Here is a 26,733-nt window from a genome sequence, read left to right as displayed (position 1 = left end):
AGGCGGGGCGGCCTTTCCCGGAGGCGAGGCCCCCACTCTCAGCACCTGCGGCCCCTTTGTCCTCCGGACGGAGCCTCCGCCAGTCTTGGCCCTGCGCCTACAGACCTTGTTCTAAAGCAGAATTGGGAGGGAATTTAGGATTTTTCTCTTGGGGTGGTTAACCTGGTCTGGGACGGGGGCTAAAGAATCCTTTAGCCCCCACACATTCCCTTAAAAAAAAAACCCCGACAAAGGCAAAGCACTGTCCTCGAGTGGATTCTGACTCTAGGCGGCCCTATTCAGTCCTAGTCTAGCCAGGAAGCTGTTTAAAGAGCCTTTTCAAAGGCTCAGACTGAGTCCTCTCCCAGAAGTTTGTACCTGCTTCGGAAGGTACGTGGTTGTGCGGCTCAGGCAGGGGGGTGATACACCCAGCCTCAGTTTCTTCTGCTCTGGCCTCATGGTGGGTCTTGGCTGACCTGTGGGAGGCTACCCGAGTAGATCAGCCACTCACCGAGCAGTGTTCCCCCAAAGCGGTTTGGGTTACAGTACCCGATAGGACCAAGTGCTTACTCCGGAAAGCACGCTTTCATATGCCCCGGAGTTGTAAGGGGAGGCTGAGGGGCACCCTAGGAGTGGAGGGCCAGGCAAATGCTGGAGCAAAGAAACCTCCTCCCGCCCACCTCTGCCCACGTGGTGGTAACCGGTCCGACCGGCTCCTGGGCTCCAGCGCCGCTTCGCCCCTCCCCCACTGGGGAAGAAAGCCAGACAGGCGGCAAGCAGGCTTTTTATTCAAACGGTCTTTATTTTCCAATCTGACATTTGTAACAAAACGCCGGATGAATGGCGTTAACAGAATCCACCACGGAAACGGTAAACCGGCCCGGGAACAAGGCCTTAGGGAGAGTCCACCTCCTCAAACTAGGGCCGGTCGCACCAGCAAATGGAGGTCCCAACTCACGAGCTGTTTGCGCCCTCCCCGCCGCCGCGATTCAGATCGGGCGTGACTAGGTGGGCTGTGGGTCCGAGAGCGCGACCCCTTAGCTCCACGGCCCCAGATGCTCAATTTTCACCGGGTTGAGATCAGTTCCACCCCAATCCGGGGGCTCCCACCTAAGGCGCTGGGTCGAGGTGACTCAGGCCGCCTTCCTCCCACTCCCTGGGCAGGCCCACACCCACGCCAGGCAACAGGAAGCGCCCCACGTCGGCCCCATGACGCAACGATGACCGCGTGCCCAAGTATGTCAGGGAGGGGGGAAGGGAAGTGGTTGGAATTCTGAGGCCGAATCGTAAAGACCCGCTCCGCTACTGGGGAATCTTGAATGGGCAGCGCAGTTCCGGTAAAAAACACAAACGAAAACCATCCCACATCACACGTCCGACCCTGAGGAATGAAGTACGCCTGCCCTTCTCCCAAGCCCAGAGGGAGAAGGGGCCATGTCCCAGTCCGTGAAGACAGCACCTGTGGGCGCGGCAGGTCTCAGCGGAAGGCGCCCGCGCGCCCGGCTCCTCGGCGCCGCCGCCGGGCACAGCTGGCAACGGCTCCCCGGGGGCAGAGTCCCTCTCCGGGCCTATCAGCAGCCCTTGGCGGCGGCGGCTCTTCTTGGCTGCTGTTCCGCGGGCACTCCCCGGGGGGGAAGCCTCGCCTCGGTCTGCGCACTCGGGCCGACTGCTCGGCCTGCGCTTCGGGTCCTCAGAAGGCCACCACGGTTCGCACCAGCACGTTCAGCATGTTGTCCGCCGGGCGACAGGCTGGCTTCGCCTCGCAGGCCGGAGGCGCCGTCGGGGGCGCGGCGGGGCTGCAGTTCAGGAGGCCGGAGAAGCGCCTCTGCAGGACGCGCGCCAGATTGGGGAAAGCGCCCTCCGCTTGCGCCGGAGGAGGCTGTAAGCGCTCGGGAACCTCCGACGGCGCCTCTTCCGCTTCTTCTAGCCGGGCTTTCTTGCTCGGAACCAGTCCGGCGTCCCCGCCGCCGTTCAGACTGCTGCTCCGCCGCTTGCGGCTGGCTTTGGCGGGGCGCGGGCTACAACGGGCAAAGGTCTCCTGGGCTTTCGGCACCTCCTGAGTGTCCATGGGCTCCGGGGAGGGAGGCTCACCGTCGGGGGGCGCTACCTGGGCCGTAGTTTCTGCTTCCCGCGGCGGGTGCAGGCGAGGGTCAGGAGAGTGGCTGGCCGGCAAGGGCATGTCGGGCTCGGGAGCCTCCACCTTGGCCGAGAGGTAGAGCTCCCGGGCGCTGCGCATGACCAACGACAGCTGCAGGCTTCGGTGGAGCCGCAGGCCACCGCGCTGCATGCGCGAGTGGTACATCTTCCACACCGACAGGGTCATGATGCGCTGTGCCTCCTTCTGCACTTCCATTGTGGCTCGACGGTGGGGCGCGGTGAAAGCGGAGGGAACTGCGGGGCCGGACAGGTCGCGCTGGAGGTACACTCCGGTCGGGAAGGTAGCTCTGATCTTCCTTCGTTCAGGTACACACCCCGTGACACAGGGAGGGCGCTCTGCCCCGGCGCCCGCCACCAGGGCCCTTTTATACCCTCAATGACGTCACGGGGACGCCCCGCCCAATCAGAGGGCCGCATCCGGGCTTTCCACCGCACCGCGACGCCGGAGACTCCTTAAAGTGACAGGATAGGGTTTACGGAGAGGGGTCGGGGTCGGAGGGGAAAGGTGGCTGAGACCAGAAAGAGCAACTCTCGGGGTGATACTCCTCAGGGCCGCCGCCTCAGCAGGTCGTAGGCAGAGTTTCCTTTCGCACCCGGGAAGATCTAGGCTCCAGCCGGGGCATTTCCCGTGGACATAACACCCCCCCCCCAACCCCCACCTCAACTTGCAGTTGGTGTTGGCTTGTTCGAAAATGACAATACAAACCTGACGTCCGCTTATTGAGTGCTTACTACGTGTTTCATTGATCCCTCACCGCCACCCCGAGAAAGAAGTTGTACCTACTTCTTCAGGAGGTAAAGAGGCGGGCTATTTGTTAAACGAATAAACGGGTTCAATGGTGAGAAGGGGTCCCCAGGGGTCTCATCTCTCCGGGCTCCTGCATCCATCCACGCCATGCCCTAGTTCTGGCTCGGCTCCGGGGCATCAGCAGACGCGAGCGCAGCCCAATCTGCCAGTCGACTGCGTTCTCAGTGGAGTCAAGCGTCTCTCCACCACACAAGCCCCAAGGGTGGGCTTGGCGTGCGCTAGGTGGCTGACCCGATCGCTGAGTACCCATGCGCACGTGGCCTCCGCCTCTTGGGAGGCGTGGTGGTGGGGGGGACTGGAAACACTAGAAAGAGATTTTTAAAAAAATCAGCTCCCACCCTGAACTATGCGCCATCCCTACACGAACACCGATTTATTTTTCAAAACAGGAAAATCTACTCCCAGCTCCTTACAATAAAGACGCAAAATTGCGCGCCTAGCCCCATTCACCGTGGAGCGGGCTCTTTAAAGGGAGGAGGGCCCGCCCCGCCAGCCGGGCCTGCAGTGCCTTCCCGCCACTGGAGCCTGTTGACTTGCACTACTATATTTGGAGGCAGTGACGCGAGCAGGTGCGCGAGCTACTTCCGGCTGCCCATATAAGGCCAAGGGCCGGGATCTCCTTAGCGGGCTTCTTCCGGGCGGGCGGGGGTGGGGCCTTAACCTTCAGGCACACCCCCCTGAACCGGCAAGCTGGGTCCACTAAAGCTCGCACTTTCCCGCCGGGCGTTGGGAGGACCCTGTGGCGAAGGGGGCCAGTGGGGCGGGCCGGCGGTTTCGCTTCCTTTACTCTGGGGGCCGGGAGGGGTGTGACGCCTTTTCGGGAAAGCCTCCGGTCCTCTGGGAAGGGAGACATTAGGCTCCCGCTGATGCCATCTCCCACAGACCTCTTCATCTCTGCCCCCACAGTTCTCCTACTGCTTCCCCCCTCCACAGGCAACCCTCCCATTCATCCCATGACCATCTGCCCACTAGGAGACCCCACAATGTCAGTGCCAGCTGTTACCTGAAGGCCCCTCGTTGCAATTCTTGTCACCAAAGGGTGACCCTCAGTCCCTCCACGGACATTTCTGGCTCATCTCTACAGGGGGAACCCACCCCCTACCACACATACATACAGCAGCAGAGCTCCTCAAGAGCCGCCACCACCCAGCTGGCACCCAGAAACACTCCAAGCACAGAGAAGCACGTCTACGAAGCCGCCTCTCCATACGCTCTCCAAGGTGAGCTCCCCAAGGAAGATCTTCGCAGATCTTCGCGGACCCCTACCCACGGCCACCCCGCCTCTCCCACTAAAGAAAAAAAGTGAAACGGAAGCCCCCCCCCCCGCAGCCTGCATCCCCAGCCTGCATTCTGTAGGGGAGATGCCCTACTTCCGACCATGCCACCCCATATCCAGCGCTAGGACGACCTCCCAGGACGGGATCCTGGACTCCCTTTGCCCCAAGGACCAACGGGGTGCAGGTGCAGCGAGTTAGGTAAGAGGCTGTACAAGTGGAGTGAACCCCCGGGTTAAGGGAGGCTGTTATTTTACATTCCCAGAAGGGAAGCTAAGGGTGCGCCACGACAAGTCAAGGAGCTGGGACTCGAACCGGCCAACCAGACCTAGAGTACCATGGCTACTGTGCATCCAGCCGGAATGGGGACCGGAAGCCGCATTTGCCCATAAGTAAGGTGGCCGATAGAGTGGCCTCAGAAAGGGCGGAAGTCTCCGTACTTTGGATTTCCAAGGCCCTTCTTTCTCCCCTGGAGGGCGTGCTCTCGATGGTGGCTGGGATCACGTGACGGCGGCGAGGTGGGCGGTGTGTTCTCCTCCACTGGGAAGGAGGGAGGGAGCGAGCGAGCACAGGCAAGAGGGGAAGGGGGCTAGGCCTAGGGGTGGGTAGGTGACATGTCTTTCGAAGACCCGTTTTTTGTCGTGCGAGGGTAAGTGACTACAACAGGGGAGGGTGGAAGGTGCTTGGTCCTCCTGCCAGGCAGTGCAGGGTGCCGACCAAAGCGTGCCAGGCGGGCCCGGGGTCGGCCGTTAGACTGCAGGGTAGGGGTTGACCTGAGGTTGGGGGGATCTGAGGGTCTTTAAGCCCCACCCCTCATTTGGGGGCGCAGCAGAAGCAGTGGGAGTGGCAGCTGCCCCCAGCGGCACCCTCCGTGCCTTTGCCCGCAGCGAGGTGCAGAAGGCAGTCAACACAGCCCGTGGGCTTTACCAGCGCTGGTGCGAGCTTCTGCAGGAAGGCGCAGGCGTCGGTCGCGAGGAGTTGGACTGGACGACCAATGAGCTCCGTAATGGCCTGCGCAGCATCGAGTGGGACCTGGAGGACCTGGAGGAAACCATCTATATCCTGGGAGACTGGGGCAGTGGGGCGGGAGCCAGCCACCTGGGAGCTGGCCACCTGGAGGTGTTGCGGGCTGGGGGTGGAGAGAAGACCTTTAGCGCTGGCCTTGACCCTTGACTAGCTGCCCACCTATCGTGGAGGCCAACCCCAGCAAGTTCAAGCTCCCAGCTGGGGACCTGCAGGAGAGAAAGGTGTTCGTGGATCGGATGCGGGAGGCTGTCCAGGTGAGGCACTGTCTCCTGTGTGAGACACATGAGCAAGTTGGGGGGATCTTTACCCTCTGACCCCTCTGTGCTCACTCCTAGGAAATGAGGGACCACATGGTCAGCCCAGCTGCCGTAGCCTTCATGGAGAGGAATAATAGAGAGGTGAGTGGTCCCAGCCTAGACCCCCGAGTCCTGACCCGAATCTCTCTGGGTCACTCTCTCCTCCTGCCCTCTTTGCGTCCATGCCCATCCTCTGTTGTATTCTCCTGACGATGTACCTGCCTCCTATTCCAATGCCAGTGCCTCTGGGCCGTGTGCAGGGTGCTTTCTTTTGTCTTCTGTGGTATCCTCTGGGCAGGGGGTCTGTGCACCTATCTCCCATGTATGTGTGTGTCTGCCTGGCCTTTCTGCCTACACCTTCCAGGATGTTTCCTTTTTCTCTGTGTGTGCATCGGCCCCATCTGAGTGCGTGCACCGGCCCCATCTGAGTGTGTGCACCTGGTGTTTGTTACCTTCTGTGCACTTGTGCAGCTGTCTGCCGAGGTGTATACCCCCCCACCCCCCCCCACCGTGTGCCACTGGTGCTTTCCCTGCTGTCTCCCTTTGGACACTTTCTCCCTCTGTCAAGGGTCTGTTCCTGGCATCGACTTTCCTCACCCTATCATAAGCCAATGGAGAGGTCGGAGGGTGTAGGGCTCATGCCTACGGCTGCGTGGCACTCAGTAGCACTGTCCTGCTAGATGGGCAGCCATGGGAACCAAGTCAAACATTTAAAACACATCTTTTTGCACAGTGGTAGTATTTCTCAGCCCCTGTGCTGTGTGCCTTGCTGACACCAGCCCTGCACCCAGAGAGCCCTAGCAATGTGGGGGTTACACATTCAATTTGCCAACTACAAGGTAAACGGTTCCAAACCACCAGCCACTCTGAGGGAGAACGACGAACCTGGAAAAAAAGAGTTGTAGTCTTGGGTACTCACAGATGTCGTTCTACCCTGCCCTGCAGGGCCACTGTGAATTGGCACGGACAGTGAGTTTTGGTTTGCCCTACACTCAGCCTTGGGAAGCAGGGGCAAAGGAGGGGCAGAGGGAAGTAGCTCCTTGACTGAGGTCACGCTCCAAGGAAGTGGACTGGAACCAGGGCTGGCAGCTGCCATTGACTCCACCCTCCAGGGCGTTAATAGCAATATGTAATATGAATAAGTCAGCACTTCCTGTGTGGGAGCACTCTGCACAGGCTTTCCCCTGATAGAGGCATGAAATCCTTTTTGCAACCCCAGAAAACAGGGATGGTAACACTTCCCAGATGAGGAGACAAGGAGGGGTACACAGGGAAGTCGCATGGTTCAGGTTGCCTGGCTTATGTGCCGTGAAACTGGGATTGGAGTCCAGGCCACGCAGAGCCCAGTGACTGTGGATGGTCATATCCTCTCTGGAGCCCCTCTGCTTGTGGGCATGTCCCTCCCTCCCCCTTCCTCCCTCAACCTGTCTTTTGGGCCCCACAGATCCTGGCTGGGAAGCCAGCTGCCCTCACGTCACACAGCGACCTGCTGGATACCAGCGTGGTCTCCGCTTCTTCCCGCAGCATGGAGGAGCAACAGGCCACACAACAGGTAGGTAAGGGTGGCCTTCGGCGCTGGGCTGGGGGAGCCTGTGGCTGCTCAGGTGGACCCCACCTACAGCGGCTGCCCCCCTGCTGCCCTGCAGCTGATCATGGACCAGCAGGACCAACAGCTTGACATGGTGTCCGGGAGCATCCGGGTCCTGAAGCACATGTCTGGCCGAGTGGGGGAGGAGCTGGATGAACAGGGCATGTGAGGCCAGGAAACCCCAGCGGTGGGCAGGCTCGGGAGGTGGGCGCACTGGCCCTCTGGAGGTTGACACCTGCCCGGTCTTGGCAGCATGCTGGATGCCTTTGCTCAAGAGATGGACCACACCCAGTCCCGGATGGATGGGGTCCTCAGGAAGATGGCCAAAGTATCCCACATGACAACTGGTGAGTCCCTGGGGGCAGGGGTCCTGAGTGGTCCTCGCCCACCTGTGACCTGTGGTTCTCTTTCCCCCAGACCGCCAACAGTGGTGTGCCATCGTGGTGCTGTTGGGTGTGCTGCTCTTGGTCCTCATCTTGCTCTTTTCCCTCTGACCTTGGCCCTCCCCAGGGGCCAGGTCCTTGAGCTGGGGGTGAGGAGGTACCGCCAAGCACTATGGAGCTGAGCAGGGCCCTGCCCCCTGGGGAGGGGGCTGTACCTGGGGAGATGCCCCCAAGGCTCTCATCTGGAGTCAATGGGACCCTGGGGTGGGGGTGCACCATCTGTCCGATCCCAAGTGTGCTTAGGCAGGGGTGGAGGTAGGGGCACTTGAGCTACCCAGCCCCTTTCCCCAATGCTTTCAGTGTCCCAAAGCCATTGTCCACGTGCCTTGTCCATGTGCCAATTTGGAAATAAAATCCTAACCTTTTTATATGGATTTATCACAGATGATGTGTTGACTCTAAACTTGAGACCCACCTCTCCTGAATAAGATGGCCTTTCTAGAGTCCTGGCCCAAGTGTGCGTGTGTGTGCCTTAGGAGACTGGTCACTATTTAGTAGAGAAAGGACCAGTCTGGTTTACGACTTGGTTTTAATTGGGTATCATTTGTGACTATTGAAAATTCCAAACTCCCAACTGTGCCCTGAGCTTCCAATGTCTCCTGCTCAACGCTGTGTCTAAGGTGGGTGTTACATTTCTTCATATGGCTGTTCTAGCCATGTTTACGCAACTCCTATCAAATGACTCAGTGGGACCATGCAAACAGGGTGTGAGACTAACTGAAGGGATTCATGGGTATAAGAATGAAGCCTCCCAGAAGCCATAGGGGAGAGTTTCTGGGACCATCAAGGAAGAAGAGCCACCAGCTGAGCACATTTGAGATCACTGCCTTAAGTGGGGGAGGCAGCATGGGCCATGCCACACTGGGACTGGAGGCCACATTGCAGAAAACTCAGTCCTGAGACCAGAGACCATGAGACAGAGCAGCAGGTAGCCTTCTGAGCCCATAGAACGAGGCAGAGGCCAAGGGGTCATGTGGTTGAGAACCAATGAGACTAGGCTGTTGGTTGGAGAGGTGCTATAAATTGTATCCTTAATGTTCTGACCCTGACTGATAGTAACTTAACTTTCCTCATAAATCGCGATTATTGTTTATGGTTCTACATGGCCATCACATTGGTTTATGAAACTCAGAAGAGAAGTTGAGTGTCCTGGGAGAAAAGGTTGGTGTCAGAACAGGGTTAAAAAATATACATATAGAGTCAAGAAGGATGGAGGCATGTTTGATGTCTGCTTTGTAGCATTTGGCCTTAGGTGGCACAGCAGATTCTCCTTGTCCCTATGGAAGCCAGAGGTCAATAATGGCCCCCATGTCTTTTACTCACCCTTACTGATACAGGCTTAGCTTACTAGTCATTTCTAAGGGACCTTTGACTAAAAATAGATCCCCACAGCAAACTTAGTGACTTTAACACCTTTCTAATGTGCTACTGTTGAGCCTTCTGGGAACAAAGTTGTGCTGGGTATAAAACAGTCACTTCTTGCCATCATAGTTGTTTCCACTCTGTTCATTACATAAAGTATCAGAAGAATAAGTCTCAAGTTCTCAGTGACCTGTTTGTAGTGGGCTGTTGCGAAGCTCTCATTTAAAAGACTTTAGACCATGGATACTATGGTTCTGAATCTTTTCATCCTTTCTATATTAAAAGATGCATTGTACCTTCTGGTTACACATGCTACATCTGCTTCTCCTTACTTCCTAAGAATTCCTGACTTGTGACCAGTTGCCCTTCTGCCATTCTTACTCCTATACCCTGTTCTGGTGGCTGCAATTGGCTTTTGGAAGCCCACAGGGAGCTGGTCTTACGGAAATACACTGGGTTGTAATGAATTAAACTGCTGTTGTTAGGTACCATTAAACCTGTCCAGACTCACAGTGCTCAGTGAACCACAGAAGCAGACTGCCTGGGCCTGTACCACCCTCCCAATTGTTTTTTGAACCTGTGGTGCAGCCATTGTGTCAATCTCTCCATTTTGTCCAGTCTTCCCGCCCTCTTCTCACTGCCTTACCCAGCATGGTGTCCTTTTCTAGGACTGATTTCTCCTGATGGATCCAAGGTACATGAGATGAACTTTCACCACCCACCCCAAAACAGGTGTTATATGTCTTAATTCCTGTACCTGTAGTTACCATGGCTTCTCTCCATTATTAATGAGGCAGGATCCTGACAGGGTGTCTTCAGTCTCTTTTGAGACAAAGGAGCAGATTGAGTAGGCCGGGAGATGACTGATGTGGACACAGGAAGGTCACCAGGGTGCCAAGGAGCAGAAGCCATAAAGGGGACTTTTCCTGGAGCTGAATGCTGACTTCTAGTTTCCTTACACTGTGAGAGAAGGCATCACTGTTCATTAGACACCCTCTTGTGGTATTTCAGTTCTAGCTACACTAGACAACGAAGAACCTGCCAAGGCCTTGAAATAACCTGATTCCATTCTCCGTGGACTTCTGCAGTATCCGCCATCCCCATGGAGGTGACTCATGGAACTGAGGAAGCCCCCACCCCCACCCAACCAAGATGTTTACACTGGATGGGGTAACCATGGTGGTAACTACCATTTCTGTTTTACACAAGAGCTGAGACCCCAAAGGTCAGGTCCATTACTGTTTCCACTTCTGGGTCCAGTTCTTTGCGGCCCCTGACCCCAAGTAAATGTGGTCTAGGAGTGCATGTGGGTAAGGGCCCCAACTCGGAGCTGTTCAAGAGGCAGTCCCTGTTGCTGCATCTCCTATCCCACCCCTCCTCCCCGCCACCCCGCAGTGAGCAGGTCGGCAGAGCTGTTACAAAGGCGTTTAGTTTATTCTCATCAGTATCACTGACGTCCTCATGGTTCACATTTCCCAGTGCCACCTCTCCTTACAGTAGTTAATGTGCAATCTCACTCAGGGGCCAGGGAGGGAGGGGGCGTGGGGCAGGGCGTTGGCACTTCACGAGGACAGGACAAACCCCTGTCCCACGTGAAAGAAGCGAGAGGGTGGCAGGGCAGCGGAGGGAACCCATTTTCTCCATGGTGGGTGACTCTCCGCCTGTCGGCCTCCCTGCTGCCCGGGTTGTTTTTTTTTTTTTTTTTGGGGGGGGGGGGTCATGCAGCTCAGAGCAGGGCCGGGAAGCAGGGGACCGAGATTGGGCGCAGGGGTGGCTCCTGGGTAAGGCACAACCCTGTCTTTGGCTCTCCTGGTGAGGAGTTTCCTCCCCTGCACCCCTACCCGGTCCCCCTACCCCAGTAAGCCAGGGGATGGCCAGCCACCCCGGGCTGCGGCTCTCAAGGAGCTTCAGGGTGGCCCCATTGGAGAAGGCAGGAGGGGCTGGGCAGGGGTCTGCCCAGGACAAGGGGGTGGGGAGAGAGAAGGGCCCCTGTCCCAGAGAGCTGCCCCCTGCCCCACCCCCCTGCTAAGGCGGGGAAGGAGCTGGGTGCCTGTGAACTCCTGCTTCCTTCTGTGGTTTGGCTGGAGCCCCGACCACTGCACCCCCTTGGCCTCGGCCAGCCGGGCACTGCTGCTGCCAAGTGACCAGGATATTGTGCTTTGGGATCGATGCTGGGGGGTGGGGGTGGGGGTATGGGTCAGGGCTGGGACCTATAGGGGGTAGAGAAGAGGTGTGATTAAGGTGCTTGTGCTTTAGCTGGGGGTGTCAAGTCTACTCCACACATACTTAGGGGCCGGCTGGAGGCTAAGGTGCTGGGGCTGGACCACGCAGAGAATAGCAGCAGGGCCCCAGCCTGACCCCCCAAACCCCCTCCCCACCCCCGTGACTGACACCCCCTCACAGGCACCAAGCAGATGTTAGAAGTGACAGGCTGCAGGGTCCAGGGCAGTATAGACGCCCCCCTCCCCCTCTAATCCCTGGCCCTCTGCTAGAAAGGATGAAGGGCCAGTGGGAGCAGTGGGCTGGTGAGAGCTGGGGAGGGAAAGGAGAGGAAGTGTGGGCAGAGCTAGAAATAAAAGTGGAATTAGGAAGTGATGCAGATGTGGGGGAATGGGTAGTTATAAAAAAAAAGAAGCAGCCTCCATGCTCACATGATAAATCAAATAGCCTCCCTCCCTCTTGGCGAGAGAACCAGCCAGAAAGGAATGGTTAGAGGTGCGTGGATCCACTGTCTACATGGAGGGGTAGCCTGCCCTGGTCCCTAGGGGTGGGGCTCAGCCAGGGCCAGGGCCACCCTTCAACTGTAGCCCTGTGGGAGTCAGGGGGCCAGTCGGACCCCCAGGAGTCCAGGCAGCATTGGGCCGAGGCACCCCCCAAGACTCACACACACACGCATGCTCACACTCACACACACCCACACCCACCTGCCTCCAGGTCCCATTCTGCCTGTCCTGGCCCCCAGGGACCAAAGGGTAGCATCAGACACAGTCCCGTTGGTTTGAAAAATAAAAGGAATCTTATACTTCAGTATTTCATTAGCTAAGAAAAATGTTTAAAAAGTATGTACAGGGGGAGGAAGGGGGCTAGGGGCCTGGCTGGAGGGTGGGGTGGGAGGGTTGGAAGGAGGGGCAGCAGGCCCCAGCCCTGCTCCCCTCAGTTCAACCCTGGTCCTACTGCCTCTTACAGAGCTTCATGTTTTTAAAAGCAGAACTTCTGAGTGTACACACACACACACACACACACACACACACACACACACACACAAACACACACTCACTCATTCCATGAGCCCTGGAAACCTGGTGCCCTACCCTCTGAGACCTCACCTGCCTCTAAGAGCCCCCTCACTTAGGACCTGCCTCCTTGGGGCTCTGGGGTGGGCTGGGGGCTGTGCAGAGGGCGGAGCATCTCATGGGAGAAGGGCCCTGGGCCCACCACCAGAGGCCAGTCATGGGATTTCAGAGCCTGTCTCCACAGTTGTCAAATGGACATGCCCTGTGGCCTCGCCTACCCCAGCCCCCAGTTGCAGGGACAGACGAGGGGACAGGAAGGCGCTTTTGGAAAAGTGGAAGCTCTGGGAAGAGGTGGCCGGGGGTCCTGAGAGCCCAGGGCCCTTTGAATCCAAAGGGCCGCAGTGGGGTGGAGGCCTAGTAGCCTCCGTGGGTCCAGGGTCTGGGAGAGGGGCCCTTTCTATGCCACCTCCCTCCGGGCCAGTCCCCTCCTCCCCACAAATGCCTGGCCTGGTGAGTTGAGGGACCATTCCTAGGGGTTAGGAGAGGGGAGGAAGGGCTCCCCGACCGTGCACAAGGGTGTGGTAAAGGCAAGGTGAACCTCATACCACCTGCCACTCTCCCAGCCCCATCCGGGCGGGGAACAGTGGGCTGGGGATGGGGGTGGGACAGGGAGAGGGAAGGGCTGGGAGCATGCAGCACCCCCGTGGGCCCTGGGGAGGGGCAGACAGTAGCTCGTGACCAGGGTGGTAGGTGGGCGGTGTGGCGGGAGGGGAGTGTGCCGGCTCTGTGGGAGGGTCCGGTGGGGTTACTGCAGGGCCTCAGCTGAGGGCCCAGCGGGCCCGGCGTCACTGGCGTCACCATCGTGGCTGGCCGTCTCGAAGCCGTGCTCCACGCTCATCATGTCCGGCTCCATCTTGCATGGGTCACTGATGAAGCTTGTGTAGGCGTCGCCCTCGGTGTTGAGCAGCTTCAGCTTGGGCATCCAGCTCTTGCGCACCACGCGGCGGGCATTGGTGCACATGTCTGCCGCGATGGCGTTCATCTCGCTCTCCTTGAAGTTGGGGGCAAAGTTCTGGCAGTAGTCTGTGGGGGCAGGGCGGGGGCGAGTGATTAGTCAGGGCCCTGGCGCCCTCCACTGCTGGCAGCCCAGTGTCCTTTCCCACAGCAGCTGGCCAGCCCTGGGTTTGCAAGGCTGCTTCCCGAGTTTGAGAGCTTTCTCTCCCACAGAAACCTCCAACAAACCACAGCCCTCTAGCCCTCTTCCCCACAACGTTTCAATGCATTCTCATTGAGGCGGGGCTGAGCCCCAGGGTGGGTGTCCCCGTCCCACTCACACTTGACGGCGTGGAGGACGCGGCTGTCCAGGGGTTTGCGGCTGGGGTTGTTGGTGGAGGAGCGGATCCCGGTGCCACAGCTGTTGGCCAGCGTGTTCCTGGGGATGGGAGGGATGGGGCGTCAGTGCTCTGTGTGGGGGTCTAGGGGTGACATGCAGCCCCCCCACACTCCCTCCTGGTCCTGAAGGGCCTCACCGGTCAAAGAAGGAGGCCAGAAGCCGCCGCAGCAGGACCTTGTGCCGCGTGCCTGCGCTTACGTGGCAATTCATGAGCTGTGCCCTCGTGATGTACACATTGGTGCCTACAGAAAGAAACCAGAGAGTGGCCGGGGGGCTCTACATGCCACCTCCTCACCCATGGACAGTGCAGCCTCATCCTGACACCAAGACACTCAGGAAAGGACTGCGTGGCACCACCAATGGGCGTGGCACCTACCAACTTGGCGGTCGCATGCATGCGCAAGGAAAAGTGGTTGCTAAGCCAGAGTGGGCTCAGAGGGGAGCACCCCCCATGATGGCTGACTATAAAGGCCGATTATGCTAACTGACAGGGGCCTGAGCCCCCAGTCTCTTTCACATGGTCACATGGGTCCAGCGCAACCCCCGCCCCACCACCTCGCCGGCATCGACAAGCCTGCCAAGGGTTTCCACTGCCCAGGCGTGGCGCCCGCCCACCTGTCACCAACTCCAGCTTCTCAGAGGGCTCGCCCTCGTCGTACAGCTTGGGGTGGCAGCGGTTGCCGATTTGGTTGATGAGCTCGGCGGGGAGCGACGCCAGGTCTTGCCTCGCCCGGATGCGGTTCCGGGACTCAGGGGTCAACTGTTCAGGGAGGGCCTCCACCTTCTCGGCTGTGGGGAAGGGGTGGGGAGAGGCGGTGTGGGTGCTGGGCGGGAGGCTGTGGAGCAGGCTGGGCGGGGTCGGCTGGCACCTACCTGTAGGGCCGACGTTCATCATGCTGTACATGGTGTACATGTTGCAGATCTGCCGGTACTGCTCGTCCATGCTCTCCTCGCCCCCGTCCTCCTCCTCATCCTCCTCGTTGTGGTACGAGCCGGGGCTGTCGCTGGTGTAGGCGCTCGAGGTGCCCGGGCTGGTCCGCTCCGACGTGCTGGGCCCACTCACCACGGCCCCAGCCCCAGGGCCAGCCCCGGCCCCAGCTGGCTGCCCCGTCCCGGCCACCGCTGCCACTGCCACCCCAGCTGGCTGGGCGGCGGTCACCACGGGGGCCTGTGGCGGTCGGCTGGCAGCCAGGTCCAGCGTGGAGAACTTGGCCATCTTGCGGCTGCCATTGCTGCTGCCCCCTGCCTCCTTCTGGCTGCTGTCCCACAGCCTCTTGGCCACTGGCGTGCACTGCACAGAGTCCGACTCCTGCTGTTCTGTCTTCACCCGAGACAGGAGGGGCAGCGGCGTGCTGCACGTCGGCCAGCTCGACGTCTGTGCCACGGGGCTCTGGGGCTCAGACAACGGGGCCTCCTCAGAGTGCAGGCCCTGTGAGTCGCAGCTGGGGGAGCTCACCTTGAGGAAGAACTCGGTGCCCTTCTCCATGATCTCCTGAATCTGCAGGAAGCCGGCAGTGTACATGAGCAGGAACTGGTCGCCCACATTCATGCTCAGGCGGCCCGTGTAGCAGAAGCTGAGGATCTGCTGGAAGGACTGGGGCTGCACGGCTGCCGGCAGCTCCACCACGGCGCTCCGGCTGCTGTTGAACAGGTCCCGGAAGTAGGAGCTGCTGGCAGCCAGCACGGCGCGGTGGGCTTTGAAGGCGTGGCCCTTGACCACGACCGACACGTCACAGTACAGGCCCTGCAGCCGCTGCTCGTTGAGGCACTCCAGGATGCTGTTGCCGAAGTTGGGAATCTCCATCTGTAGAATCTGAGCCATGGCGCTGGCTGTGGGGGTGGGAGGAGGGGGTCAGCTTCAGCTGAGGTGGGCCTGCCTGCCAAGTACTGGCAGGCCGACCGCACCTGGCATGCAAGGACCTTGTGTGCAGCCCCTCCCTTACATCCTGGTCCAAGCTGCTCTGTTTGAAGCACTGTTAACAAGCCTGAGCTCTCTGGGTACTCGGGTAATGAGCACAAAAGATGAGCAGTTGGAACACACCCAAAAGCAACTCAGAAGCAAGGCCTGGTGATCTATTTCCGAACAAGCAACCACTAGGAACTCGGTGGAGCCCAGTGGGGCAACTGAGAGTCGGGAATCAACTCAACAGCCATTGGCTAGTGGTACTTCACGAACTCAGCCCGTGCAGACCAGGCATCCATGGCAGAAGGCAGGCCACGCGGGGACATGATCTGTTTGGATGTTCAGGGGCTGTTCTAAGAGGACACTGGCCAGGAGGTCAAGGTCATGTGACCGTCCACCCAAGGTGTACACCCACGGCCCTCAGTTACCATCTGCTGAAGGACCACCCAACCCTTGGTGCCACCAAGTGGGGCGCATAGCCCTATCAGACCTGTCCACAGCGGCCCAGCAACCTTGGGGTTGGCTTAACCATCGCACTGCCAAGGGCCTTGAACGACTACTCTCGAGACCATGACACTCCACATAAAGAGGCTCTACACCTCCTGTTCGGGAACTGTCACACGGATCCACAAGGAGAGACCATTCTCATTTCCCAGGGCGGCTAGAATGGAAAGGTCAGATAACAAGGGTGGCAGAGGGCGTGGGGAACTCGGAAGCCCGTCTCCGGCGGGTGGGATGTAAAACCGTGCAGTTGTGGGGGGAACAGCTGGACAGTCCCTCAGAAAACGACAAAGAGAATTGCCAGGGGACCCAGCAACTCCTCGGCAAGGTACAGACTTAGAATTGAAAACACACACCCATGTGGGAAATGCCGTCCATAAACACCCAGGGCAACCTTCACAACACCCCCCAAGGGGAAACAATCACATGATGTCAATCAACGCGTGGATAAGCCAACGGTGTGCACGTTGGAGTAGTACTCAGCCATCAAAAAGCAGGAAGCACCGAGACCTGTCACAGCCCGCCTGGACTACAGCCATTCTGCTCAGTGACAGAAAACGGGTCTCCAAACACAGTGGAACGCCTGGTGCCAATTAGATGACATGTCCTGAGAGCAGATTAGCAGTTGGGTGCCAAGGGCCCGGGGCAGGTACAATGAAGGCCCTGGAGAGCAGGGTATCTTGTGGGGGAGGTGACGATTTTCTCAAATGAATTGGTGATGGAAGCACAGACGGACACTGGCAGCAAGTGGGCAACCTGTAGGCATGTGGTGTCTCCTAGGGAAGCTGCTCACGCACAGGAACCCTGGTGGCTGCCAACCTCGAAAGTCAAAGGTTTGAACTCACCAGTCGAGGGAGAAAGGTGTGCCGTTTACCTCCGTCAAGATGGCAGCCGTGGGGACCCCCGTGAGTCAGTCCTAGTCTGTCCTAAGAGTTGCTAGGGGTCAGAATCAGATTGGTTTCAATAGGTATCATGTACACAGAGAGCTGCTAAACCAGGAGTCTCTGGGCAGAGCTGGGGAAGCACATACTCTTTGGGCCTTCTGAATTTTGGACCTGGTGACTGTTAGGTAAGTTAATAAAAATTCATGTTTTAAAATAGTATAGCACCAGTTCACACATTTACATAAACGAACCAGCACCAAACCCAGTTGACTCCTACTCACACCAACCCTACATAGGGTGTCCGAGGTGGTGGATCTTTATAGGAACAGCCAGGCTCACCAGTTCCAGACTGGCTGGTGGGCTTGAACCAGTAGCCTTGTACTCAGTAGTCCAAAGTCTAATTTATTGTATCACTCCTGGAACTGGGTCTGGGTGCAGCAAAGAGGAATTTGTGCTTAACGCTGCCAGATCCCCCACCCAAAGGAGTCATTTCCGACATCCTATCTTGATTGCGACGAAGGGTGGGGGAAGCTGGGTACCCCTGACCATCAGGACTTTTCCATTGCAAGCCTGAGGCTATCAATAAAGGGCCCTGAAGGGAAATGACCACTTTGCAAGTGACTGTCACATAACCCTAACCCATCACCCTCTACACACAATTCTCCCAGGTGCCCAGGGGACTGTGGGGGGGGGGGGGGCATGAAAAGACAAAACCTCACTGCCACTGACTTGATTCTGACTCACAGTAACCTTATAGGGCAGGTTCAATCGGTCCCAGTGAGTTTCTTAGACTGGAAATCTTTACAAGAGTAGAAAGCTTCATATTTCTTCTGCAGAGGCTGGTGGTTTCAAACCGCTGTCCTTGCAGCCCCCACGACTGAGAGGAGAGGTGGCACATGCACAAAGGCCCCGGACAGTAACGCTTCACTTCCAGGGTGCTGGCCCATTTCTCAGGTTTTCACTCATCAGCCAGTCAGTCCCCTCTGAGCTGTCCATCCCACCACCAGGTATGGTGCTAGGCACCAGGGACTCTAGCTAGACCCTAGCTTGGCTGGCTTACCTCTCAAGGGAAAGACAAAGGCTAAACAGGGGCACAGTGGAACCAGAGCCCTTCGGACCTAGGTCCCCCAGGCCAGGGCCTCTGTAAGAATGGGGACTGACTCACTCATAGCCAGCCCCTGCCTGCCCACTGTTGGGGGAGACAGGGGAGCATTTACTTACAGGTAGAGTGACCGGACCAAGGTAGGGTTGATCTTAAAGACAGGTAGCAGCCTGACCTCAGGGTGACTAACATGGCTCAGTGAGCCCTGTGGAGGCACTCACACAGACCAGAGGGGATGCTGGGACAGCCCCACTTTACAGATGGGCAAGCCAAGCCACCCATCCCTGTCCTCTCCTAGGCCCCAGTTGGTCTTTCGACTCCCTTAAGAACCTTGAGTCTTGAAGCTCAGCTCCCCAGGGCTTTAAGCCTTCAGGTCTAACAAAGCCCTTATCCACATGGGCTCTGGCCCTCAGACGGCAGAGGGGCCATGCTTAGCCCTCTCCCACCACCCTTCCCCTCACCTCTAACAGCACTAAGACTGATGGGAATAGAAAGTGCTCATGGGCAGAAAACTGTATCTGAATCATCTCGCCTCAGAGCCTCACATTTTGGGGTCCCAGCCCCAATGGACAGAGAGTATACCCCAGGATCTCTAGGTCCTGGCCTCTGTCCTGGACAGGACTCAGGGCAAGATGCCTGAGGGCCCAGCATGCTGTTTCCATGACCTCCCAACTGTCACTAGGCAAATATTTACCAAGTGCTGCCTGCAGGAAGTGCCCTGGGGCACAGGGCAGCTGCGATAGCCTGGTCCTGCCTGCAGCAGGTCAACATGCTGCCTGCCATAAGGGACAGGAGTGCCAACACTCACAAGGGGGCATGTGTCCTAGTACCCAGATCTGGGGAATGGAGCTGAGGAGGCAGGGCCCTTCTAGAAAGCAAACCCGGCTAAAACCGGCACCTGGCAACCCTTGGTCCATTTCTCTTGTCTGTGCTCACCTCTAGCCCATCTCACTCAGCATTAGGGTATCCACCCAGAATTCCCCACCACCACACTGGACTCACACCCCCAGACAACTCCACAGGGTGGTTAATAGGGGTTCTGACTCAATACACCTCAACCCCAGCCGGCTTTGCTCACGTCAAGATCCCTGCACTTGCCCTCAACTCCTTCAAAGCCACCACGTGCCCAGTACAGACAGGATCTGGCCAGGTCTTCTCTATGTTGTGCGGGTCCCACTTCCTGTCTCGGAGGTGCCTGGGCCTAGATAGCCCCCCACCCTTTAAGTCCTTCCCTTAACTCTTCATATCTCTTTCCTGAGCATCCTCCCTCCTCCTCAGCACTCACCACTATCAAGCCAACGGGGCTGCGAACCAAAAAGTCAGGAGTTTCAGCCCACCCAGAGACACCCTCAAAGAAAGTCCTGGTGATGCTCTTAACAAGGCATTAAAAAGCCTATGGAGCTAAGCTGATGCGCCTCAGCATCGCCATGGCAACTAGGAACAATTGTTTTTTCTGGCTTGTTTTGTTCACTGCTGTCCCCTACCACTGCCCTCCCAGGCCAGGCCCACAGTAGGTGCTCAACGGCGGTTTCTGCAGTGGAGAGGTTTCTGCAGTGAAGGAGAATCGTTTGGATAAAAAGGCCACAGTTTCAGGCTCAAACTCACTTCTTTTCCCCTTGTGTGTACTACTACACTAGGGGGGGGGAAGTGAGAGAACAGTGGGGTCCAGGCTGGGCCTTGCTAGGGAAAGCCGTCCCACTTAGGGCCGAATGAGGCTGAACTTCGGAGTCCCGGCCTTTGGAGGCAACAGTGTGTGTATGAAGAGAGCAGCCAGAGTGATTCCCAGGAGTCCAGCCCTCTTTTTGGGAAGAGAGCCCAGCATTCTGCTGCCACAGAGGCCGGGGTGAGAGGTTTGTGTCCGGCCGGGAGGCCTCTCTGGTTTCCCCACCTTTCCTGGGAAGCCTTGTGCCATCCATTCACATTGAAACCACCGAGGGGAAGACGCCTACTTACTCCACAGCCCACCCACCCCCACCCAGCTTGGCCCCCTCTTGGCGTTTGAGGGAAAAGGGTCAGAGAGCAGCGGGGAGGAAGCTGGCACGCCCCTAGGACGCTGGGCTGGGGAGCCTGGCCCCGTGCCATTCTGACCCTGTCTGTGGAGCAGCCAACTGTGAAGGCAGCTTATGAAACTTTTTGTATCTGAAGAACCAAGTAATGTCCAACTCCAGGGCTCTGACTCTTGGCGGCCTGAGTGTGAAGTTTAAGTCATGTACCCCGAAATCTCCTTTCTCTCCCTAATTCACAGCAGAGACGTGGCAGGCTGTTTTTATTCCCATGACATCCACTGTGTGCCAGGGCCCTGCAGGGCAACAACGGGGCTTCTCCACTTCTTACTCCCGCTGCTGTCCAAGTTCAAAATCAGCTGCCCTGCCATGCTAGGAGACACAGCAGGTCCAGGCCACCTGCTCACAATCAGTGAGGCTGGCCTTGTTTCACAGATGGGAAGGCAGAGCTCTGAGCAGGACTGGCACCCAGGACTGTGCCAACACCTTGTCCTGTCCTTTCTAAGAACACTGCCTGGATGCCCCTAGATGCTCCCTCTGCCTCCACAGGAGCATCCCCCCCCCTCCCAGCCCCCTACTTCTTCTCTAGCTCTTCCTGCTCCCACTGCCGGCTCCAAGAATGAGCAGTTTCCACCTGCTGCCTCTGCTTCCCTGCCTCCCACGCGCTCTGCAGTCCCGGCCAGCTGGCCTTCACCACCCCGCAGCATCTTCCCCTCTGAGCTAGCAGCACTGCCCCCAAGCTCCCCTCCTTCTGGTCAGGGGTTGGGGGACAGGGAGCAGAAGCCATATAATGGGTGGGCAGGGGCAGCAAACGTACAGGCCAAGGTGACAGAAGGATGAGGATAACACGCGCGGGCGCACTGGTGGGGCTGGAAGGCTGGGCCTGTTGGGAAGGGGCGGTTCAGGATAAGGAATTTGACCCTGTTTTAGGAAGCTCAACTCTTTGGTCAAGCTGTCCCCTCCTTTGGTACATCCAGAAACTCTTGCTCTCCAGCAGGGCACACCCAACTTAAAGATGGGGCTGCTGACAGCAGCCAGCTCCGGCTCACCTCCAGCAGGGCCAGCACCGCCACCTCTGTAGGAGTCAGGTTCCCTATGAGCCACTCCCGTCAGGCTCCTGGTGCCTCCAGCGGGGAGGTCCTCCAGCTGCTCCCAGACAGAGGTCCCACTCTGGAGGCTCAGCTCTCGGGTCACCTTCATGATGCCGGGTGGGGGCATGCAGAACCTCACTCATTTCATGTTATAATTCAGGGGCTTCCAAGCCCCTCAGTTTACCCCGAGGTCAGGGGCTTCCCAACCTCGACACTCCAGACATTGGTCTGGGACGGTTCTTTGGGACGGGCTGTCCTGGGCACCCTTGGGTGCTGAATAGCATCCTTGGGTGGGACCCACCAGATGCTCACGCATCTTCCGTCCCCAGGGGAGAGCGCTGCAATGTGGGGATCCCCACTATCAGATGAAGAAACTAAGGTGCACAGAGGCATGTCCTCATCCACCGGTCTCGTGGCTACGCAGCTGGCAGGCGGCCTTGAATGGGCCTCCCTCCCCTCCGTCCTGTCTGCTCATCCTCTGTCTGACCCAGAAATCCCTCTCGGGCCTCGTCCTCCAGTCACAGAAGCCCAGGGCACGCGATCGGCCACCCATCACAGCCCCTCCCAAGTACCACCTCTGCCGGTCACCTGCACCCACTCCTACGGTCCCCCACCTACTGCAAGCACAGGGAGTGACCCTCCTGGCCTCCAGAGTTCCGAATGGTGGGCCTGGAGGCTCACGAGATGTGAGAGGAAAGCGGCTTCATCTGACAGGATGAGAGCACAGGCCCAGAGGAAGGCAGCGCAGACAGGGTCCTGAGACTGGCTGCCTCTGAGTCCTGGCGCGTCAAATGGTGCCAAAGACAGGCGTGACCTAAACTCTTTGGGGGTGGCTGTGGGCTTAAATGAGCTAAAAGGTGTAAGCGTGCCGGGAGCAGCCTGGAACCCAGCAAGGGAGGTGGAGCGGGTGAGGGGCATGGAGGATCCAAGAGGAAATGGAGACAGGCGAGACCCTGCCCTGCAGCAGCATGCCTCACCAGAGCTCTGCGGGCGGGCTCCCGTGCCCCCTCAAAGCCTCTAAAGCTGACATCAGTAAACTGGGGAAGCTCCCCGCCAACCTCACACCTCCCCACTCTCCAATCGCCAGGCCTATCCAGCCAATGGTCTCCTTGCGGGTGGGGCACTACTCGGGTGGGGGTCCCTGCTGCCTGGATAGGGGGGGCAGGGGACAGCTCTTAAAAAGCTCAGATGCAGGCCAAGGAGTTTGAGTTTTCCACAGGAGGTGATGGGGAGGCCAAGGAACCCCAAGTCAGGATAGATACTTATTTCCAGAAAACAGCACAAGGGTCTCTGTGGTCGCCACAGGACGTCTAAAGTGTTTGCACTGGTGCTTGGCGGAAGACCAGGCTTTCCGTCGGCTCCCCTAAAGAGTTACTCTTGACAACCACTGAGTGAGAATGGAGCAGTAAGTGTGCGGTCCTCCACCCCCACTGGTTCTACAAGGCTCAGAACTTCTCTAGAACCTCAGCCCCTCCCAGCCCCATTCATCCCTGACTGCTGTCTTTTATTATTCAGATGGCGGCTCAGAGCTCTTCCTTAATCAGACCACTCATCTAAAATCCCCCCTTCCCCCACTGCAGGTCACCACCACTTCACACGGATCCACTTCCTTCCTTCCTTCACAAACAGGGGACTCTTGGGGAAACTAGCTACATGAAGCTGGTCACCTTCCCAGACTACAAGCAGTTTGAAAGCAGCTCCCTAACAGAGAACTCCCTAAGCAGAGAGTTGTGAGATAAAATGGTTCCAATTGTTTTTGGGGCAGTGGGGCCCACCAACTCCTCCACTCTTTGGCCCCAAAAGCCCTCTTCTCTGTCACCTGCCGGAGTACAGGGCCAGTTCCCTTTAGTCCTGTGGCGCTGTGGCTCCTGCTGATACTGTATTTCAGATGTGACTAGACACAGTCCCAGGAGTACCAGAAAGCCCTGGCCCAACTTTACCTGGGGATGCCCGTGACATTCCTCCCCCATCCCAATCGGCTGGGTCAGACAGGGGCGGTGGATAGGGGAGGGCAGGGAACCACAGTGCCTTTGGAGGGAGTTAGGGTGACAACCTATCATTAAGCCCAGAAGATCTAGCAGTTTGTGGCTTCTGCCTCAGGGTGCCCAGGATCCCAAATCCACTTTGAGGGCACCCCTTCAAACAGCTTTGCAATTAGCCCAGAGAGAAGGGACTGAAAGTTGGGCAGGGACAAGACCTCCTGGGCAGACAGCTCTGGGCCCAGCTTCACTCCGGTAACGGCCTCTCATGACCTACTGGACCCCTGACCTCTTGGTACCCAGAAAGCAGGAAGATTAGGGAGGTATGGTCAGGTATGAGAAAGGTACCTCTAGTGACCCAGACCCCAGGACAACACAAGGGCACTGACCTCATCTCTCTGGATGGGTGGGACGAAAGTTCAGGAAAGAGGGGTGCTGGGAGAGGGCGCTATATACGGGTTTTGGACTAAGGGCCACCCCAGCTCTGCCCACTGTCTAGTTTGGGGCTCGAGGCAGCCATGCCACACCAACACCTGCACCTCTACTTCCTCGTCCACCCCGGAGATAAGTGACCGGTGAGTTCGCCCACCAGACTTGCAAGCTAAGCACCTCCCAAAGAACATTTTGAAACTGGGTAGCCTTAAGACTACTTGTAGTAGGGGTGTGGGTGCCTATCTGTGACCCATTCTTTCAGGTCCGCCTTCCCTGCATCCATCAGAAGTCTCCCAAGTACAACTAGCAAAACTGTATTTGCCCAGCTCCCTTGGTCCTCTGCCTCAGGGCCAGAGCATCCTGGGAGCTGGGCTCAGGGAGGCCAGGGTGTAAGATGGTGACCACGATGGGAGTTCTGGGCCCCCATCCTCTAGACTATGAGCCACAAGGATCTGGCCACTGAGAGCAGGGACAAAAGCCAGGTCCCTAAGATAGCCAGGTACTGCTCCTGGCAGACATGAGGTGGGGTGGGCCATGCCATCAGTATGGTAAATAAGATGCGCTAGGTGTTCAGGCTCTGCCCAAGCTACCCACATAACACCCAGCCGATGGCTGGGGCCTGGGAACAGTCAGCAGAGGCCTGTCCAAGGGACCCATAGGCTGAGGGAGGAGGGTGCGGGAAGGACGAGCCCCCCTTTCCCCAGGCCTCGCTTTGAGCAGACACAGGACACTGGCCACACCTTGCACCTGCCCCTCCACCCCCGTGCCCCGGGCCCAGAGTCCCTGCCTCCCTCCACTCCCCCGGCTTCCAGACCAGTCCTTCACCCTACCTGACCATCGGTCTCGACCCCACCTGCTCCCGACCTCAGGTGACCCCAGACAACGGCTCTGGGCTCTCCGAGCCGCCCACACCCACCCAGCCCCACTTCCGGGGCTTCTCCCAGCCTCCCCCTGCGGTAACGTGACCCACCCGCCGGGCCCAGCGCCCCGCCATACCTGCAGGCCCCGCCCCACCCCCCACCCGCTGGGCCCTGCCCCCGGCTCGGCGGCCAAGGGACCCAGCTCCTCCGTGCCCTCCCCCAGCCGACCTGGTCCTCACTTTTCCACAGGCCCCCAAATCCCTCCGGCCGTGGCCCTGGCTCGCCCTCGCCCACCACCCCCCCCCCCGCCCGCTGGATCAGATCCCGCCGCCCCAGGGTCCTCCTCGGCCCAGCCCGAGATGGACGCTCGTGGCCGGCCGCACAAACCAAGCCACTCCTCAGCCGCTGGCCCGAGCACCCGGCGGGCTGCAAGCCCAGCTCCTCCTTAGGCGGAGGAGGCCCCCGGCCCGCCCGCAGCCCTCTGTCCGCAGCTCTCGGCCGCCCTCCGGCCGGAGACCGGGCCGGGGCCTAAGGTGGGTCCCCTCACCTGCGCCGTGGCCGCGCTCCGGGGGCTCCCGGCGGGCTCCGCAGCGGCGGCTGGGGCCGGGCCTGGGCCCGGGGCGCGCACCCCTGCGCCGGGGCCTCGGCCTTCCGCCTCCGCGGCCTCCGCCTCAGCAGCAGCGGCAGCCGCGGCGGCCATTCATTGTAGGCCAGGCCGCCCCAGCCGAGCGCCGAGCGAGCGCAGGCCGCGCCGCCGCCGCCGGCCAAGGAGGACGCCCTCGGCCCCGCCTGCACACCGCTCCCTGGTCCCGCCCCCAGGCACGGCCAGCCGAGCGTCGAGCGCGCCTCTTCCTCCGGGCTAAGGCTCCTCCCTTACCCCCATAAGGGTCCCTCCCAGTATTACGTCTTCGCTTACAAGTTCGAATCTTGGCCCCGCCAATTTCTTGTTCCGAGACTTGGGACAAGTCGCTTTGCCTCTCCTAACCTCGGTTTCCTAAAACAAAAAACAACAAAACGAAAACGATGGCTGCTATTTATTGAATCAGGTACTGTCTCTAGAGTCTTAATACAAACTACTCTGCTTAATGGGGTCAGACATAGGAAGATTGTGAGGGCCGGCAGTGTTTCCTTCCGTTGCCCATAGGGTCGCTAGGAGTCGAACCGAAAGAGAGGCACCTAACTCACCACCAGTACTTTGCTTCAACTCCAGACACATTTTTAGTTAGGAATGATCACACGCACAAATCTTTCTAGAAAAGATGAGAGCAAAAGGAATCTGCTGAAGATTGTAAAGGAGAAGTGGTGGTGTGTCTGGCTTCAAATCTAGGCTCAAGAAGCGACCATAAAACTAGCGTTCTGCGATCCCGGGTTTTGTTCTGCACATCTGGCGCAAGTGGGACGGTGAAAGTTAGCGGTTCAAACCCACCAACCTCTCCAGGAAGAGATGATGAGGCAGTCTGCTCCTAGAAAGATTTAGTCTCAGCACCCCAGTGCGGGCAGTTTTACTCTGCTCCGTCGGGCGGATATGAGGAGTCCTGGTGGCATGGTGATTACGCGTTGGGTTGCTAACCGCAAGGCCAGCAGTTCAAAACCACCTGCCTGGGTTGCTAACCGCAAGGCCAGCAGTTCAAAACCACCTGCCTGGGTTGCTAACCGCAAGGCCAGCAGTTCAAAACCACCAGCCGCTCAGCGGGAGAAAGACCGTAGTAGTCTACTCCCGTAAAGAGCTACAACCTACCCTGTGCTATCACGGGGCCGCTGAGTCCGAATCGACTCGGGAGCAGGGAAGGTGAATTGGAATCGCCTCGTGGGCGATTTTTGGATTTGGGTTTTTAGTTAACAACTCAGTGACCAACGTTCAAGAGTTCTGCCATTCTGTAAATGGAGAAACAAGCAGAGAGAAGGGGAAGACCGAGTAGCTAGCATGGCAACTGTGACTGGATCCCAGGCGGGAGGGCACCCATTTTCCTTGTTCGTCCGCCAGTTAGCCCCTCCTGAGCGCTTACTCGGGGAAAGACGCTGTCTTGCACACTTTCCAAGCACGCTGCTGTTTAAACTTTGCCCGATCTTGGAATCTGGAATCCCTATGGCAAACACACAGAAGGTGAAGTCCAAAGAATTTACGTAATTTACACGTGGTGGGGCTGGCTTCCCATCCAGGACGTCTAATGCGGGGGGGGAGGCTGGGTTATTCCCGGTACCCAGCAGGCTGTTCCGCAACAATGTATACAGCACCAGACACATTGTAAGAGCAACTGAGTATTGTATCTTTCTGCTTACCGCCCTTGTCCTGAGCCTCGACGTCCTCATCTGTGAAATGGGGTCGGTGACGCGTTTCCCTCCCACAGGCTCCCCCGGGATTGAGTCGGCCCGCCTCTCAGCGCGCTGCATTCTCAGCGTGCCTTTTGACCCCAGTCGC

General features: G+C 58.3%; 3 protein-coding genes across 6 annotated transcripts; 1 reads left to right on the top strand and 2 right to left on the bottom strand.

Annotated features, from left to right (window-relative positions):
* Positions 1-761: 761 nt before the first annotated feature.
* IER2 (immediate early response 2) lies at positions 762-2,495 on the bottom strand. The gene has a single exon (XM_075547929.1). The coding sequence runs from the start codon at positions 2,330-2,332 to the stop codon at positions 1,670-1,672; it is 663 nt and encodes a 220-aa protein (XP_075404044.1). The 5' UTR covers positions 2,333-2,495; the 3' UTR covers positions 762-1,669.
* Positions 2,496-4,741: 2,246 nt separating this feature from the next.
* On the top strand, positions 4,742-7,954 carry STX10 (syntaxin 10). Of its 2 annotated transcripts, none has more exons than XM_075536814.1 (8): positions 4,742-4,867; positions 5,106-5,275; positions 5,404-5,498; positions 5,580-5,642; positions 6,985-7,092; positions 7,187-7,289; positions 7,381-7,475; positions 7,546-7,954. In XM_075536814.1, exons 1-7 carry the CDS (start codon positions 4,833-4,835, stop codon positions 7,467-7,469), a joined length of 663 nt encoding a protein of 220 aa, XP_075392929.1. In that variant the 5' UTR covers positions 4,742-4,832; the 3' UTR covers positions 7,470-7,475; positions 7,546-7,954. The 2 variants fall into 2 exon arrangements, with proteins under 2 accessions (XP_075392929.1, XP_075392938.1); XM_075536823.1 differs by having other exon boundaries at positions 7,187-7,293.
* Positions 7,955-10,464: 2,510 nt separating this feature from the next.
* Positions 10,465-26,732, bottom strand: NACC1 (nucleus accumbens associated 1). Of its 3 annotated transcripts, none has more exons than XM_075547918.1 (7): positions 26,595-26,732; positions 25,231-25,308; positions 14,433-15,389; positions 14,175-14,348; positions 13,696-13,801; positions 13,501-13,598; positions 10,465-13,249 (listed from the first exon to the last, which is right to left on the bottom strand). In XM_075547918.1, the coding sequence occupies exons 3-7, from the start codon at positions 15,379-15,381 to the stop codon at positions 12,972-12,974; spliced, it is 1,605 nt and encodes a 534-aa protein (XP_075404033.1). In that variant the 5' UTR covers positions 15,382-15,389; positions 25,231-25,308; positions 26,595-26,732; the 3' UTR covers positions 10,465-12,971. The 3 variants fall into 3 exon arrangements, with proteins under 3 accessions (XP_075404033.1, XP_075404037.1, XP_075404026.1); XM_075547922.1 differs by lacking the exon at positions 26,595-26,732 and adding an exon at positions 26,321-26,398; XM_075547911.1 differs by lacking the exons at positions 25,231-25,308; positions 26,595-26,732 and adding an exon at positions 24,862-25,057.
* Between the last annotated feature and the right edge of the window lies 1 nt (position 26,733).

Source organism: Tenrec ecaudatus, chromosome 1 (genome assembly GCF_050624435.1).
Source record: "Tenrec ecaudatus isolate mTenEca1 chromosome 1, mTenEca1.hap1, whole genome shotgun sequence".
In the NCBI taxonomy this organism is placed as follows: domain Eukaryota; kingdom Metazoa; phylum Chordata; class Mammalia; order Afrosoricida; family Tenrecidae; genus Tenrec; species Tenrec ecaudatus.
This window is presented reverse-complemented; position numbering and strand designations above follow the sequence as displayed.

Excerpts from the sequence above, each read along its gene's own strand:
- IER2 (XM_075547929.1), bottom strand. The coding sequence starts at position 2,332 with ATGGAAGTGCAGAAGGAGGCACAGCGCATCATGACCCTGTCGGTGTGG.
- STX10 (XM_075536823.1), top strand. The coding sequence starts at position 4,833 with ATGTCTTTCGAAGACCCGTTTTTTGTCGTGCGAGG. Across the intron at positions 4,868-5,105 it reads CCGTTTTTTGTCGTGCGAGG|CGAGGTGCAGAAGGCAGTCA; the intron begins GTAAGTGACTAC and ends CTTTGCCCGCAG. Across the intron at positions 5,499-5,579 it reads GGATGCGGGAGGCTGTCCAG|GAAATGAGGGACCACATGGT; the intron begins GTGAGGCACTGT and ends GCTCACTCCTAG.
- NACC1 (XM_075547918.1), bottom strand. The coding sequence starts at position 15,381 with ATGGCTCAGATTCTACAGATGGAGATTCCCAACTTCGGCAACAGCATC. Across the intron at positions 13,802-14,174 it reads GAAGCTGGAGTTGGTGACAG|GCACCAATGTGTACATCACG; the intron begins GTGGGCGGGCGC and ends TTCTTTCTGTAG. Across the intron at positions 13,599-13,695 it reads CTGGCCTCCTTCTTTGACCG|GAACACGCTGGCCAACAGCT; the intron begins GTGAGGCCCTTC and ends TCCCATCCCCAG.